The sequence below is a fragment of the Salvia miltiorrhiza genome, chromosome 2, assembly GCF_028751815.1.
Source record: "Salvia miltiorrhiza cultivar Shanhuang (shh) chromosome 2, IMPLAD_Smil_shh, whole genome shotgun sequence".
NCBI lineage: Eukaryota > Viridiplantae > Streptophyta > Magnoliopsida > Lamiales > Lamiaceae > Salvia > Salvia miltiorrhiza.
Window position 1 is genome coordinate 71,021,105 of NC_080388.1, and position 16,754 is coordinate 71,037,858.

A 16,754-nucleotide genomic window follows, 5' to 3' on the forward strand; every position below is an offset into this window, starting at 1 on the left:
CCCATAGTGAAGCTCATCTGTTTGGGTCCAAAATACATAATATTGTTTGCATTACTTTTATTGTTTGCCTGAGCAAGTTATTGTTACAACAGCAGCTTGCAATAACACAACACCACAAGTAGCCTTGAGATAAACCGTCGAATTAAACATAAAAATTGAGCAGCAACCCCAGGCAATCAGTACCTGTAGTCATCCTCATATTTGTAGTTGTCATCGTAGAACGAAGTGTTGTTGGTGAACTTGTTCATGCTCGACGCTGTTCCTCTGTTACTCTGCAATGAAGAAAAACAGGTAAAAGTGAGATAACGTTAGGTGTATATTGATGATGGCATTCTTAGTTATGTACGTACCCTTTGAATGATCTTCTCGAATGCTTCGGGGCCGTTTTCTTGGATGTATCTCTCTGCAGCAGTGACGATGTCGTGGGGCTTGGTGAAGACGTCCTTGATGTTGGGCACGTACCATATGTTGATCCTCTTCTGCCTGGTCACAATGTAGGGGCGGACCACGTTATTGTACACAGATGCTGCTCCACTGAAGTATGGTATGACTAACCAGCAGGTGAATATGAGCCTCGCATACGTCCAGAAAGGAAGCCTGTTTTACCCATGTACACAAAAACTGAGTTTTAAGTGTTTAAAGTAGCACAATCGATCAAACTGATTGATACCTGGGACTTTATTACATGAGAATGAGATAAAATAAAAATGAACTACAATTGCTAGAATGCATAAATTTAAGTTGTAGTTGAAATGCATAATGTGGGAGAATCTAGGTTCTCAAATGATCATTTGATGAGTTTGTTTTGCCAATTGATTGCTCAAGATCTTTGGATTCTACACGAACCCCATTTCAAGAATAGACACTTGACATTTGTCCAAATTATGAATACTCCGAATCTTAAGATTTATCAATGTACAATAAAATCAAGATTCTCACAATGCACAACTTTGTTGCATATACAATAATACAATACCATAAAGTTGCTCTCTATTTGATTGCAAATTAATTTATTATGAGAAAAAACTGAAAAAGAAAGACAAGAAAAGATTGAATTTTTCTTATCACATTTTTTTTATCTCATGTTCTTTGGGTGCAAGAAAAAGTTAATTGCCACATCAGTCTTTACTCTGATGATAATATTATCACACTAATCTCCATGATAATATTCCACGGTTGGAGTGAAAATAAGGGAAAACCTAACTTAGGATTTTTTTTATATAATTGCAGAAAATTATCCATTTTAGGGAACACACAGAAATGGTGGAAAAAATTGTTTTCTACCCCTTTCCATCGAAAAAAAAAAATACACGTTTATAAGATTAAATGTGTCATAAATTCAAATTATGGCGTAGGTGCATCTTCAAATCTAGATGACAGAATATGATTTAAAATATCGATGTTGATGAGAGGAGAGGAATGAGAGTGATGATAGCATACCACTGAATAAGCGGTGCAAAGGTAAGCTCAAAAAGAGTAATCATGGAGTAAAGAACCCAATAAGTAAGCCATTGCTGATCATCACCAACTGATTTCGTCTCGATCGCCCTTATCGAAGCATATCTGCCCAATAATTTCAATATCTCTCAAACCAACTTCCCAACTGAAACATATATTAAACAATAAATGAAGAGATAGCCAAACTTACAGAGGATAAACCAGAGTCACCACAGGCCTACAATATCCAAAAACACAAATTGAAAATCATATAAAACTTAATCGTATGTTTTCTCAACACATGCATATTTTTCTCATCAAGATTAATACTAATGCATAAAAGATACTATATATTTCATGACACATAAACAAAGAAGCATGATAAGGATATCCATGCAATTAATTAATTCAAGATTAGAATAAGTCCTATAATGGTTTGCAATGAAAATTTTCAGCTCTCTCAATTGTTTGGAAAGTGAGAAAAGTTTACCCAGCAACGACGTCGAGATTTTCTGCCAGCAGTTTGAGGAAGCTTTGAGCTGTAGAGGCCCTCATTCTCCCCAATTTTAAGACAAGATGCTGTGTAGAAGAGAAGAGGGTTGGTTTGTTTATTGAGGAAATTGTGCAGATTCAGAAAGAGATGGAATCATGGAAAGGTAAGTAAAGGAGAGATGGGCGGTGTTGTCGTAAAGCAACCACTTCTATAAAAGTGAAGAATTCCATCTTCTTACAATAACCTAAGCATGCATGAATGAAGCATGTTTTTTATATTAATTTTTTTTAATCATGCTGGTGAAATGTGCTATGCTCTCAGCTGCTTAATGTGATAGAATTTGGAGTTGATATATATATAGGTGGTCCAATCTTCAAAATAACTAAGAGGAAATATTTAGGGATTGAAAGTGATATTACCCTTTTTAGAAAGTGGGGGTTCTGATATATAACCTCACTTACTTTCAACACTTTTATCCTTTTGTTTTATTGTTGTGTTTAATAAGATGCTCAAGAGCAAATTCTGAATAAAAATATCATCGAAAATCAAATGAGACCAAAACCGAAAAGATTAATACATCGCTTTCTTTCTTTCTTTTTTTCTTCCTTTTTTTAAAGTTTTATCTCCATTTTCTGACAATTTTTTTCAGTTCTATTACAATCTTTAAAGTTCATCAATTTTATTTCGATTAATTGTTTTAATGTGTATCGATTCTGTCTTTGAAATAATAAACTCCATGGCCTTATTAAGTTTGCTTTTGTTTTGTAGAACGTATGCTTTTTTATTCCGTAAACTTTCATACTCAATTATTTTGTTATTGGGTGTTCAATTGTAAAACATGATTATTAGACAACTCAAATGACAAGCTTCAAAAATCCTCAATCATTTTTAGTTTTAAAAGTATCTATAAGTTTAGAATTAATACACATTTTCTTCGAAAAAAAATCAATACCCATTAATAAGACGGGATAAAATTCTTTTTTTTTTAAAGACGGGATAAAATTGATAAATTTTAGAAGTTGTAGATTTGAAAAAATTATTTTGAGATAGTGATATTATAAGATGAGCTGACGTGTAAAAGCGATTCCAATTGATTTGACTCTTTTAAGAATAAACGGTAGCATCACAGACCCTACTCAGTCTCAGTCATCCACCACCACCATGGCCTCTCACCACCACCATCACCACCCCCCGGCCGCCGCCGCCCCCTCTGCCTCCTGTTACTGCCACTGTTGCCACCCCACCTATCCTCCCTGCAACCACCACCACCCCCCGCCGCCGCCGCCGGATCCCTACATCTGCCCCCCTCAAATCTACCTCAACACCCCCCAAAACTTCCAAGAAAACTACACTCAACAACCGGGCCCCACCATTTCCTCCCTGCTCCGCCGCATCGCCGCCCTGGAGTCCGCCCTCCTCCGCCGCCGCTCATCCCCCTCCCAATCCCTCCGCGACGCCGCCGCCCGTTCCATTCAAGCCCATTTCAGAGCCTTCCTCGTGCGCAGATCAATAACCCTCCGCCACCTCAAAGACTTAGCCTCGATCAAGTCGAGTCTCGGATTTCTCAAATCCTCGGTCTCTCAAAAAACCCACTTCGATTACGACGCCGTTTATCGTAAAGCTACAAACTTGCTTCTCAAACTCGACGCCATTCAGGTGGGAATATCGATTCTTGCTTAAAATTGTCTGAAATTTTATTTCGTTTTTAGGTTTTGGATCTGATTTAATCGTTTTATGTCTGATTTAATTCTTGAAGGGTGGCGACCCCATGATTAGAAATGGGAGAATTTCTTTGAGCAGAGAGATATATAAATTCTTAGATTTCATTGAAGGCGCTTGTGTGCAGAGGAGGATTGTGAAGCAGAATTTGAGATCTAGGGTTTCCAATTGTGAGAGGAAATTAGGCAATGTTGAATCCGGGTGTTCGAAGAGGGTTAATGTGGAGAAATTGAGGGGTTTGGTGGAAAGAATTGATAGGTTAACTGAGGAGCTCGATGAGGCAGAGCAATGTGAGGAAATTGAAAACCCTAAGGGTGAATTGCTCATGAGAAAGAGTGGTGGTGGTGGTTTGGTGAAGCAACGCGGTGGGGTTGGGCCGAAGGTGAAGAAAAATGTGAGCTTTGCAGAGAATGGGAAGGTTTACCACGTGTTGAGGAGATATAGCAATGGTAGCATTGATAAAGATGATCTAGATGAGGATGATGGTGATGGTGATGATGATGACGAGCAAGAGCTTGTGGATGATCTTTGTCGAGAGATTGAAGAGATTGGTGTGTCGTTGAAGGAGGAAGTTGAGGACGGTTCCTTGAGCAGTGAGGATGAGAAGGAGTTCAGGCATTCTTCGACAAGCAGAGGGAGCTGTGGGACGGAGATTGATGAGGACGAGAGTGGTGAGGCCATGTTCTCTGCTCCATTGCCTGCGAAGATGGAGAGGCGAAGCAACTGAAACCGAGATGAGGTAGAAAGGTAGATTGACATTGTTGATGAATTGGTGTATCTTTGCATAATGTTGTGACTTTGGAGATTTAGTAGCTAAGTAGGATTAATGGTTGTGAAAAATGTACCATGTTTGTTCATGAGACATTGTGAAAGTTTCCTAGGTTTGTTTCAAGTGTAGAAGGGTTTCAAGAAGATGTCATGAATTTGGATCACATTGGATGTTTTTGTCATTGTTGGAATTCATGTTGAAGTTGTGGTCTTTGTTTTTTGTTTTTTCGACTTTGTGAAATTGTGCTTTTTTGGAAGTTTTAAATGCAGGTGCGAATTGATTGATGCTAAAGAATCTATATTATGTAACAGCAACTAATGTTCTAACTGATGCTCGTAGTCGTAGCAGATACTTTTAAGAGTGTTGAAAAATTTTCCTAAATTTGTAATTTTTGTTTCACTTTTCAAATTATTATAATTGTAGCATTATTTTAAATTTATACCAGTACTTTTTTTTTGGAATTACATAATTTTCGAAAGGGTTCTGAATTTATCTGATTATATGGCTAAAGTGATGTTGTTTTCCATTAAGAAAATGGGGATATTTTAGTGGTGAAAAAAATAAAAAATAAGAAGATGAAAATTACACACAGACCTCATAATTTCGAAAATTCAGTTTTTAATTTGTGCATAAGTTTGTTTAACCGATCTATGAATGAGAAAATCACTAAAAAATCAAAACACAGACCTCACAATAGTATATAGTGAAATTGTGCCAACCACGATTTCAAATTAAAAACTGACCGCACAATTTGCACATTAAAATATCATCATTTCATAAGACAAGTGAAATAAATTATAAAGAACATTATGTTTTAATTTCACTTGTATTAAGTGTCACAAAATTATTATCGTTGCAAAAGGTGACTGGGGTTGGTCACAATGAGACCATGGACGGTCAGCGGTCTTGCAATTCAACTGTGATACAATTTTTTTTACTAAGTTGAGCAACATATCGAGTATTTTATAAAATGAAAAATAACTAGAAAACAAATCTTTATAGACATGGCCATTAGGGATGGCAATCTACCCGCGGATAACGGATATCCGCGAAAACCCGAACCTATTAGGGTGAGTTTGGATATCATTTGATATCCACGGATAGTTTCGTGGTTGTAATTCACTATCCATTTAATTCGTGGGTATGAGTTTGAATACTTACTATCCATACCCGCGAAACCCGTTTACCCGCAAAAAATACCCGCCAATTACCCGTCAAATATCCACAAAAAATTTCATAAATATATGGGCTTTGAATATATATTTTGAGATTATGGGCTAGCATATTACTATATCTTAAAATAAGCCCAAACAGAAACTGAACTAAGGCTCAAATTCTAATAGTCTAATTTAAATTTGAATTTTGTTGAGCAACTATAGAATTTTGTTGGATTTTATATTTTAGTTGATGAATTTGAATTTAAACATTGTTCTTTATGAATTTCAACATATGAATTTAAACTATGTTATTTGTATTTTTTTTCTATTAAATTTGTTGTAAATTTATATTTAAATTTTGTTTCATGAGTATCTGGCGGATATTAGGTGGCGGGTATCCTGCGGATAGTGGGTATCCGACGAACAACGGGTGACGGATACCCGTCGGATAGCGGGTTCGTGGATACCCGATGAATAGTGGGTATCCGCGGGTAGCGGGTTTGGATACCATTTGATATCCATGAATAGTTTCGTGGTTAAAAATCACTATCCATTTAGTTCGTGTGTATGAGTATGGATAGTCACTATCCGTACCCGTAATACCTGATTGCCATCCCTAGATTGGCCATACACTACCAACTTTACAAGAATGAGTAATATGCGAATTTGCAAATTTTTAAAGGCGGGAAGATGGACTTGTTTTTTAGGCGGGAATATATTTTACTATTTAACTTCACCAGCTATTCACTTTCACTCCTCAACACACCGCTCCGCCGTCGTCGCTGGAAAGGTGAAGCTTCCACCGCTGCTAACTACTACTTTTATCTTTACTTATTACTCTTAATTGCTCAGACTCCTTATTTTTAGAGTCGGAATTAATTTACTGTTTGCTGTCTTAGGGTTTCGTATTAAATAAATCTTAATCAAATAAGAACGCCATTTCTTTGAATCACGTGTGAAGATAAAAGTGCTGACTTGTTTAGTTTAATGTCTGTGTCTTTTACTTTATTTCGTTTTTACTACTATACTTTTATATTTGTTCTTCTTTGTCAGTGATGAATGGAGTTTATTGTGAAAGAGGGAAACTGAAACAGAAACAAAATGAGAAAGAAAAAAAGATTTTACTTTTGAAATGCGATGAACAATAAACTTATTAGGGGCATTTCAAGAATCAGACATCTTGTGCCCCTAAACCCCCCAAAACTCAAGTACTTGATATTTGTAGAACTTTTACAAAGTTTTTTATTCCATTTCATTAAAAAAATAGTGAAAACCTTGAAATCTAGCTAGTTAAGGAATTTTCTTGAGCATCAAAGGCTTGTGACATGGATTTTGCAATTATCTGAAGCTTGATAAAAAGCTCTCGAGCTTATACAGCCATTCTTTTCTCGAGCATTTCAAGCTTTTAGACATGATGCTTGAGAAATGTTTTTCTTGAGCCTCTGGACTCAGAGATGATCTCTCTCGCTCTGTTTTTTATTTTTATTATCGTTTGGTTCTGTTTCTGTTTTATTGAGCAGGAGAGACCTATCATGTTCAAATATTATGTATAATTTTAAGATCTTTTTCTGTTGATCCTGATACTGAATTTCTTTCAGATGGATGAGGACAAAGTTATTATGGCTTATGACGGCAGTTGGTTTGGACGCGCATACAAAAATGGGACGGAGACACTCGTCTTCTGTCCATTGCTGAAAACATCTTTTGCTGCTTTCATGGGTCTCGTGCATAGAATTGTGGATGCTGATCAGAGCGTCTTCAAATATGTTGTGCATTGTCTGGTATCTCATGAAGACTCCCAAGCAAATGGATAATATTATCACCAGAAGATCTGCGCCGCGCTGCCAACATGTTCAAAACGCCCAAGTTCTTCGTGACTCTTGAACGGAGGCGCCCTCCGACATCTCCACCTTGTAATGGGGTTATGAACAACCACCCTCTTGCACCATACAGAACAGATCTCGTCTATGCAGTGGGAATGTTTTTTGCCGAAAAAAATGGGTGCCAGCCAGCTTAACGAATTTGCAAAGATTTTTTGAAGGTGAAATTGCAAGGAAAAGGAAACGGGGCTTGGATGGTGAAGGTGGTCGTGGACGTGGACGTGGTTGTGGTAAGGAGAATGCAGATGCTATTAGAGATGGGTATTGCCCAGATTAAAGTTTAGGATGATGATGAGACGGTACTAGCTTGGTTAGTTTGTAAAATTTGGTTTATGTATTATGTTTATGATACTTGTTGCTCATTGTGTGCACAAATCTAGTATGCTGGCCAATGGTTGAAGTGAAACTATGGATTTTGTTGAATTTCCTCCTATGTTAAAGTATCTTTGTACAAGTGTTTTGGAATGGAACTATTTTGTAATCAATGTTCGACTAGTTAGTGTCTTGTCTCTTTGTAAGTAATGAAGTTTCATTTATCTGCCCCTACCTCCTCTCGAGTCATTTGTTGAAAGAGGAAAAAGTTATATATATGAATAATAGCCAAAGTGTAAAAATATATTGATTCTTATTGAAATGGTCCTATAGTCTATTTACACAACAAATAGCTAAAATTTGTATATTTTTAAACTTTAACTACTATTTTAATATTTTATATATTGACAAAGCAAAATAGCTATTTTTCACCATTTTCACTTTATTAAAAATAACTATACAAAACATGCATTTCAAAAAGTAAATTCTGATTATATCGCTAAAGAAAATAGGGATGTTCTAGTGGGGAAGAAAATGAAAAGATGAAAATTACAAGTTGAGGTGAAAGGTTGTTTCTCTTGGGGTGTAGTCCGTTTCCGCGAGAATGACTAATATGCGAATTTGCCCATTTTTTAAGGCGGGAAGAGGGAATTGTTTGTTAAGCGGGAATATATTTTATTTAACTTCACCAGCTATTCATTTTTACTCCTCAAAACACTTTGCTGCTCCGCCGCCGTCGCTGGAAAGGTGAATCTTCCGCCGCTGCTAAATCCAACTTTTATCTTTACTTTGTTACTCTTAATTGCCAGACTCGTTATTTGTAGCGTCCGAATTAATTTACTCTTTTATCTTTAATAGTTAAAACTTGTAGTATATTTTTAAACTTACCCCTATTTATATATTGACAAAGCAAAATAGCTAAAGTTTCACTAAACCCAAATTCTTTGCAATCCCAATCGAAACCCATTTACTTATTTCACTATAAATGAATGCACCCGTGTATTTTGAATCAGAGTTCAGTGGTCAGTGCACTCCAACTGTTCGATAAAATTCCCGATAGATTTCTTCATTTGAAAACTTAGCAAATCTTTCAACTGCAACCAGCGATGAGGCGATTGTTCTTCAACTCTGTTTCTTCATTCAAGTATTACTCTTCATCAGCATCATCAAACGTGCTTAAACCCGGCGACATTTTGAAGCAATCCAGAGTATTTTCCATATCCGAAGTCGCGGATTACTCGAAGCTAACACACGATCATAATCCGCTGCACTTCGATTTGGAATGCGCCAGAAACGCCGGATTCACGGACACTCCTATCCCGGGATTGCTCGTTGCTTCCTTGTTTCCTAGGATAATTGCTTCCCATTTTGTAAGTGTTTCTTTGAATTGCATATGAATTATGCAAGTGAATGCGCTTGATTGTTACCGCGTCCTTGCTCAGCCGGGGGCGATTTATGTGAAGCAGACGCTGGAATTTAGGGCACCGGTTTTCGTCGGAGATGATGTTGTTGGTGAAGTGCAGGCAAGCAACATCAGGCAGCTCAAAGATAAGTTTATGTAAGTGTGAATTTGCGTTTTGTTTGTCATGTAAAGTTGTTTTTTGTTGTTGAAGGTTTTGATGGTGTAGGGTGAAGTTCGCGACTAGTTGCGTTAAAGATGGTGGAGCTGTGGTGATTGGGGGAGAGGCCACTGCGATTCTGCCCACGCTGGCTGTCAATCACAGGTGCCTTTGAGCTACGTAGTGACAAATTCATCGAAGCTGCCATTTTTGTTGATGTGTGCTTGCATTTCTGTATCCTGAATTTGATGTTTTGAATGTGAAGAAGGTTTGGTGAGAGAGCTGCATATTTCATTTTTTACATTTTGTCAAACTGGTGAAATAATCAAATGTGCTGCTGCACAATTTGGAGTTTTTGAGTTGGAATTTGGATTTAAGAAAATGGTGACTTTCAATATTATTGATGTTTGTAAATTTTCGGTGATTAAGACGTAATTAGTACATTTAGAGAATAAGATTCGAGCAAAAATTCAATTGGACAACACGACATAGTATAATATTCCATCATTTTCAGTTATGACAGCTTCAGATATTATCAATTAATTAACCTGCCCTTTTTAGCATAATACATCAAAATTCCGATTAATCCAACGATCCCCACCAACCTAAATCATATGCAATTAAAACTAATCTCAAATATATCAACATAAACACCCTGTTGATGGTAACTATCCAGTTTGTCAGCAAACACTACCCCAAAACAAAAATCTCAGGAAAAACTGATGAGACAAACAAGAAATCTCATTTTGTCAATTACATATAAAACAGCTCCCAAAATCTGATTGCACAATGCCTGATGTAGCTTGTAATATAAAATTCCAAGATTCCACAATCTTGGTCACATTTTCATCAAAAAAGAGCTACCTCCAACTAAATCTTGATCCAGCAGAGGATGAAAAACGCCGAGGGCCGTCGTCCCGATGCGGTGATCGACATCGGGAAGCCCGTAAACCTGACAGGGGGGCTGGAGTTTTCCAATCTTACATACACTGTGATCAAGAAGAAGAAGGATGTCAATGGGAAATGGGTGAAGCAAGAAGCTGACCTACTGCATAACATAACTGGCTATGCAGCAAAAGGGTGCATCACTGCTGTCATGGGACCCGAGCGGAGCCGGGAAGTCGACGTTCTTGGACGGCTTGGCCGGCCGGATCGCGACCGGGAGCCTAATGGGACGGGTGTCACTAGATGGTGCCGATGTGAACCCGAGCTTGATCAAGAGGACTTCAGCATACATAATGCAGGATGATAGGCTCTTTCCTATGCTCACTGTTTATGAAACTCTAATGTTTGCTGCTGATTTCAGGCTGGGATCGATCTCGACAGCTGAGAAAAGGCAGCGTGTTGAGCAGCTGATCGAGAAGCTCGGTTTATCGGTATGTCAGATGAAATTTGAAAACTCCTCTCTTAAATCACAGTTCAGACACTATGACTAATGTGCTCTTGTGTTAAGCAGACATCGAGGAATACTTACATAGGCGACGAAGGGAGGAGGGGAGTGTCCGGTGGGGAGCGTCGGAGGGTGACAATCGGAGTGGACATCATCCACGGGCCTTCCCTCCTGTTCTTGGACGAGCCCACTTCGGGTTTGGATTCCACTAGTGCTCACAGCGTGATAGAGAAGGTTCACGACATAGCACGCTCAGGGAGCACCGTGATCCTCACAATCCACCAGCCCTCGTCGCGGATTCAGCTGCTTCTGGACCACGTCATCATCCTGGCTCGAGGGCAGCTCGTTTACCAGGGCGCGCCTAAGGACGTTATAAGCCACCTAGGCCGGATAGGCCGCAAGGTGGCAAAAGGTGAGAACCCCATGGAGTATTTCATTGATGTGGTGCAAGAGTATGATCGGTCGGACCTTGGTGTCGAGCCATTGGCTGAATTCGCGCTTACTGGAGTTAGGCCGCCACAGCTCGTGGCCTATGAAGAGATGTCATCTTCCGTAGAACTCCCACCGCCTCCGCCACCTAAACGGGGTGGCCACAAGCAGGCGACAGAAGGACCTCGAGGTTTTGATCACAGCATACGGAGCCAGACAAACACGTCAAGATCTTGGAGTGGCAGCCAGTCAATGACCTATACACCAACAAGAGATCATGCTAAGCAGAGAGCTTTAACTAAAAACAGGTAAAGTTTCAATCTTGGATATAAATTTGTCTTCAAAGATAAGATCAATGAATAATGCAGTTTTTATACAAACCTCTCAATCCATATGTGCAGCCCAACTCCCGGATACTATGCCTACTCGAGAGAGATTCTACAAGGGACGCCGACTCCTCACAGTAGTGACCACACTCTCAACGAAGACGACTACTTAACTGACAGTATGATTCACCCCATCAACATGGATGCAAGCCAGAACCTCAGTCCCAAGTTCACCAATTCCTTCTTCCCAGAGACATGGATACTGATGCGGCGCAATTTCATAAACATCATGCGAACGCCCGAGCTCTTCCTGTCCCGGCTTTTTGTCCTCACCATAATGGGATTCATGATGGCAACCATGTTCTGGCACCCCAAGGACAACCCTCAGGGCATCACAGACCGTATCAGCTTCTTCATCTTCACCGCCTGCCTCTTCTTCTTCTCCTCCAACGACGCTGTTCCAGCCTTCATCCAAGAGCGCTTCATCTTCATCCGCGAGACATCCCACAACGCCTACCGTGCATCCTCCTACACCATTGCCGGCCTCATCACCTACCTCCCTTTCCTGGCCCTGCAGGCGGCCCTCTATGCAGTGATCGTGTGGTTCCCACTAAAACTTGAGGGAGCATTCGAGTACTTCCTGCTTGTACTCTACCTTTCTCTGATCTCCACCAACTCCTTCGTAGTTTTCGTCAGCTCAGTGGTGCCCAACTACATCCTGGGCTATGCAGCTGTGATTGCCTTCACCGCGCTCTTCTTCCTCTTCTGTGGCTACTTCCTCAACAGCCATGCCATGCCGGGATACTGGAAGTGGATGTATTATGCCTCCACCATGACTTATCCATACGAAGGGCTGCTAATGAATGAGTATCAAACTAACAATATCATCGGAAACGTACCTGGGAATGACATCCTTGAATCACTCGGCATAGGAACCGACAAGAATCTCAAGTGGCAGAAGGTCTATGCGATTCTGGGATGGGCTGTTCTTTACAGAGTCCTCTTCTACATTGTTCTTCGCTTCTTCTCAAAGAACCAAAGAAAATAGGATGTCTTTTGGTTGAATTGAAAACAAATAAATGTATATGCACAAAGATTTAACCAATGATATTTACATGTATACTAAATAATTATGATTGCCATGTAACAAGTGAAATTAGTGGTGAATTTCCAAGAAAATATTAAGAAAACAGAACATGACTCTCTCAGATTTTCACTAGTGTGGAAATAAAAGACAGTTTTCAGAGGCATCATTGAAAAGTATAATTTGATTCATCATATCAATCTTGAAACAGAATGAGAAAATGGAGAAATATATAGACTTTCATTTACCATGGAAACAAAACCATACTACTTTCTGATTCCCGGTTCTACGTGCCAAGTGTTGTATCGGGATAGTCTAAATTCGTGAAGACAGCTAAACTAACCAGAACCGAAATATACATATCTAAGTAGAGATGCAGGATGCAACCTGCATATCATTTGCCGTATCTATAACCTTGATGAACTGCTTTTCCTAACTCGGGGTGCTTTTCTAGAACTTGAGACGGCCATTTGTCGGCTGGAGTGAGGTATCGAGCATGTGGTTTGCTCACTACAGAAATATGCTGAGATGCAAGGTGTTCAATACCGACCACCGGATGACCTTGGATGTTCGAGCAGAAGGTGGCAAGATGTGGACTTACAATATGTCCTTGTGGTCCATGTTTCATGACAGGAAAGACAAAAGGGCTATCAATATTGTGTGATCCCTGCTCTTGGTTGTGACATTCAGGAGGGGCCATATTTAGGTCGAGTTGCAACTTGGTCTTTGAGTTGATCTCTGTCCGAAGTTTACCAATCTCAGCCTCCAAAGCAGTATTTTCATCCTTTAGCTCGTTCGTCTCAACAGTTACCTTCAATATACCCGAATACAGTTATAAAGGTTTCAATATCATGAAATTAGGTCAAAAAATGAAAAACCTTGAGTAAAGGTGAGTAGACTTACATATTGGGATTCAGACAACAAGGTGGCATTCTCTTTTTTAAGACACTTGATCTGATCCTGCATGTCTTTCACTGTTCGAGAGGCTTCAATCAAAACAGAAGCCTTACCGTTGTTCTGATCAGATAGTTCTGAGATAATAAGTTCGTCAAGAAATCAGTAACAGTTCTGAAAGAATACTATTCATTAAGGAATCTGCTTTTGAAGTTAGATGTCTCATTTTCATTAATCGAGTTTGAGGTCAAAACCTATACAGCTCATTAGAAGGAAAACTTACTTCAAACCTTACCTAAAGAATTTGCTAAAGCAAAAAAAAGCTCGTTCAAATTCTCGCGTTTCATCTTCTCTCTCTCTCTCGGACTTGTGAATCCTCTTAGGAACCTTCCCATTGTCTTCTTGCTAGAAACATCCCTGGAGAAGCGAGCTCTAATGATCAGATGAAATGCGGAAAAACCCACATTAAGACTAATTTCTTTTTCCTTATATGAAAACTTCATGGAAAAAACACACTAATGGTATAGGTCATAGTTATAGGTTATTGTATTGGGCACAGTATTGATAACCTCAACATGAATAAATAATACGTCCGTAAAACCACAAATCTGATGAAATATCAGTAAATGTTTTCCTCAAGAATATCATCTTTGAAAACAAAAGTTCGAGATATATACACACATCAAGGTAACTTCGACATTTGAATTTGACATCTATACTGAATTCACAGTACTAATTTGCAGAAAAAAGAAACATGATTGAGAAGGACTACTATCCCAATCAGCAATCATGAAGTGTTATAACAAACTTCTACAACAACGTCTAATCTAGCCGCTGAATCTACTTTACTTCCATAAAACACCCCTCTTTTCCTAATCAAACAAACGATAAAAGTAAACGAATAAATGTAAAAGCTTTAATCTTGCTCCTTGAGAAGTTGACATAGAGAAGAATCACATGATCATATTATAGGGCAACGTGTTGAAGAACTCACCCACTCGTTGACGTCGCCCATTGCCATTTTAGACTTAACTATGGGGGCAATATTTATATGAGGTTGCATCTAAGTTCCCTGCCACAATTATGATAAAACAAACAAGCAGTCAATGACTGAAAATTGAAATGCAAAACATCCTACTCTTAACAATATAGTCTACAAATATAAGGAATTTAAGTCATCCAACAAAATAAGGAATCAACTCATGAAGCTTTCACAGGAACCATTCAATGTGTAAGATCACCACAAAACCATGTCCTCTACTACATATATCAAGATTCAAATAGAAGGCCAATTTCTTAGCAAATGAAAAGGTCAATCAAAAAGGGAATTGACTAAAAGGGTTAATCACACCAGCATCTATTTTCTCATGTAATTATTCGCTTCTAATTATAAACTGAGCCAATAATAACTCTATCCCCAGAAAGAACCCTTTTCCCCAAACAGATTTTTAGAACTAAAAAAAGAAAAAGAAACAGAAGCGTAATCGGGAGCTCAAACGTTTAAAAGATCATTTTTTTTTTCTAAATTGAACAACCATGGTATAGCAAAACTTCAATGCATATTCTTCTTTTTTTCCATGGAAAATATGCAGATTGCTATTTAAACAAGAATTCGAACCCAAGAAAACCCAGTTCATATATGATTACCAAAGTGTATCCCAATATGCAAGATCACAATTTCTCACAGAAAGAAGGAAGAGTTGAAGCCAAGAAATTAATGAAAGAAGAACTTACCCACATAAATAAAACTTTGTAGGAAGTCAAAAGATGTTGTCTTGGCGAAAATGAAGGGATTCTTGCAGCAGAAATATGGAACTGTGGTTGGTGAAGAGAGAGAGAGAAGAGTTGATGGAGCGTGTGGCAGGCACCTGCGCAGTAGGAGACATCGAATGAAGACAGGTGCCACCGTGGCAGCGTGTCTTGTCGTTTAGTATTATCCACGCACGTGCAGGCTGCAGTTATTCCACGTGCTTTCACTGCTCAATCCATCCATCTCATTAAACGGTGAAAGTCCATTTAATTGATGAATAATTTAATTCATAATTATATATACATATTTTAAAAAAAAAACTTATATCTATAATTCTATACACGTAATTAGTTATATATACATAATTTAGTCGATTCAACTCGAATTTAGCTTTATCCCATACAATCACAAAAGAGCTTATGTCAAATTGTTTTAACACTACCTAATAAATTTTTACTCAATCTGATATTATGGTCTTACTTAGACTTGCAAGCATTCAATCACAATCATAACTAACTCTTCTTTCTCAATGTCCAATATACATCTAAATTTTACTAATTACTTTTATACCTACGTAATTAAATATTTATTAATATTTTTTACTCTTCTTTCTCAATGTCCAATATACATCTAAACTTTACTAAGTTACTTTTATACCTGCGTATTAAATATTTATTAATTTTTTTTATTGAGGGAGAAGGAGCGGTAGAGTTTGAACCTTAGATTTCACTGTTCACAAATAAGAGTTCACACCATTATGTGCGTGTGTTGGCCTGGTGATAAGAAGTTAATGTCTAAGATCTGAGGTATTGGGTTGAGCCTTCCGTCGCGCGATCTTCAAAAATTTCTTTATTTATTTATATAATTTATATATATATAAAGAGTTCACATCACTGGGCGTTTCTTGAGAACAAATATGTTAATTTATTTCAATATTTGATTGATAATATGTTTTCGTATGATTGGAGCCTATTTAAGAAATGCATTTGTGTGGTGTCACAAGCACTCTTGTGAATGCGAAAGCTATAACGTGGTACGGATTTTCCGTGGTTAAACTACGCAACAATCTGAGGCGGAAAGAAACATGCCGTTTTACAAAGTCAATTTATCAAATATACTTATCTTCTGTTTTTCTAAGTTTGGTTTTTTTTTCTTCTCCACTCATCATCATATTATTAACGTATCTAATAGGCTGTCATACATATATTATAATACTAAACGTAGATTAAAAGTTTGAAAAGTCAAAGCTTAAAGTAACCCTTGACCATATACGTGGAAATGCACCACACAATGTACACATTTACAAGCATATTTATTTTTTTATATTGTAGAAAACTCTGACTATTGCCTTCAATGACTTCTATACAGGACTGTACATAATCAAAGTTAATCAAAAATTATTCAAGGTGGATTCGAAAAACTCTTATTTAAAGTTTGATTCGATAATAAACGAGTGAACTCGATAATTTTATCAAGTTTAGCTCGAGTCTATGGATGCTCGGCTCGTTAGGCTAGCAAACATGTTTAAACTTGATTGTTTGTAAACATATTCTGA

The 16,754-nt window shown here is 38.1% G+C and overlaps 4 protein-coding genes and 1 pseudogene across 8 annotated transcripts; 3 read left to right on the forward strand and 2 right to left on the reverse strand.

Annotated features, from left to right (window-relative positions):
* Positions 1–20: 20 nt before the first annotated feature.
* LOC131008901 (HVA22-like protein a) lies at positions 21–2,252 on the reverse strand. Its single transcript, XM_057936004.1, has 5 exons — positions 1,928–2,252; positions 1,649–1,675; positions 1,441–1,563; positions 351–597; positions 21–272 (listed from the first exon to the last, which is right to left on the reverse strand). The coding sequence occupies exons 1-5, from the start codon at positions 1,990–1,992 to the stop codon at positions 177–179; spliced, it is 558 nt and encodes a 185-aa protein (XP_057791987.1). The 5' UTR covers positions 1,993–2,252; the 3' UTR covers positions 21–176.
* Positions 2,253–2,990: 738 nt separating this feature from the next.
* LOC131008897 (BAG family molecular chaperone regulator 8, chloroplastic-like) lies at positions 2,991–4,628 on the forward strand. Its single transcript, XM_057935999.1, has 2 exons — positions 2,991–3,586; positions 3,687–4,628. Exons 1-2 carry the CDS (start codon positions 3,092–3,094, stop codon positions 4,374–4,376), a joined length of 1,185 nt encoding a protein of 394 aa, XP_057791982.1. The 5' UTR covers positions 2,991–3,091; the 3' UTR covers positions 4,377–4,628.
* Positions 4,629–8,620: 3,992 nt separating this feature from the next.
* Positions 8,621–9,708, forward strand: LOC131008903 (3-hydroxyacyl-[acyl-carrier-protein] dehydratase FERN, mitochondrial-like). 4 transcript variants are annotated; one of them, XM_057936008.1, is made up of 3 exons: positions 8,621–9,137; positions 9,210–9,325; positions 9,396–9,708. In XM_057936008.1, the coding sequence occupies exons 1-3, from the start codon at positions 8,874–8,876 to the stop codon at positions 9,499–9,501; spliced, it is 486 nt and encodes a 161-aa protein (XP_057791991.1). In that variant the 5' UTR covers positions 8,621–8,873; the 3' UTR covers positions 9,502–9,708. The 4 variants fall into 4 exon arrangements, with proteins under 4 accessions (XP_057791991.1, XP_057791994.1, XP_057791992.1 ...); XM_057936011.1 differs by having other exon boundaries at positions 8,645–9,137; positions 9,234–9,325; positions 9,403–9,708; XM_057936009.1 differs by having other exon boundaries at positions 8,648–9,137; positions 9,234–9,325.
* A 407-nt stretch (positions 9,709–10,115) lies between these two features.
* On the forward strand, positions 10,116–12,519 carry LOC131009945 (ABC transporter G family member STR2-like; annotated as a pseudogene).
* Positions 12,520–12,721: 202 nt separating this feature from the next.
* Positions 12,722–15,345, reverse strand: LOC131008902 (transcription factor bHLH47-like). 2 transcript variants are annotated; one of them, XM_057936005.1, is made up of 5 exons: positions 15,184–15,345; positions 14,444–14,521; positions 13,745–13,866; positions 13,459–13,586; positions 12,722–13,366 (listed from the first exon to the last, which is right to left on the reverse strand). In XM_057936005.1, the coding sequence occupies exons 3-5, from the start codon at positions 13,842–13,844 to the stop codon at positions 12,950–12,952; spliced, it is 645 nt and encodes a 214-aa protein (XP_057791988.1). In that variant the 5' UTR covers positions 13,845–13,866; positions 14,444–14,521; positions 15,184–15,345; the 3' UTR covers positions 12,722–12,949. The 2 variants fall into 2 exon arrangements, with proteins under 2 accessions (XP_057791988.1, XP_057791989.1); XM_057936006.1 differs by lacking the exon at positions 15,184–15,345 and adding an exon at positions 15,097–15,163.
* Between the last annotated feature and the right edge of the window lie 1,409 nt (positions 15,346–16,754).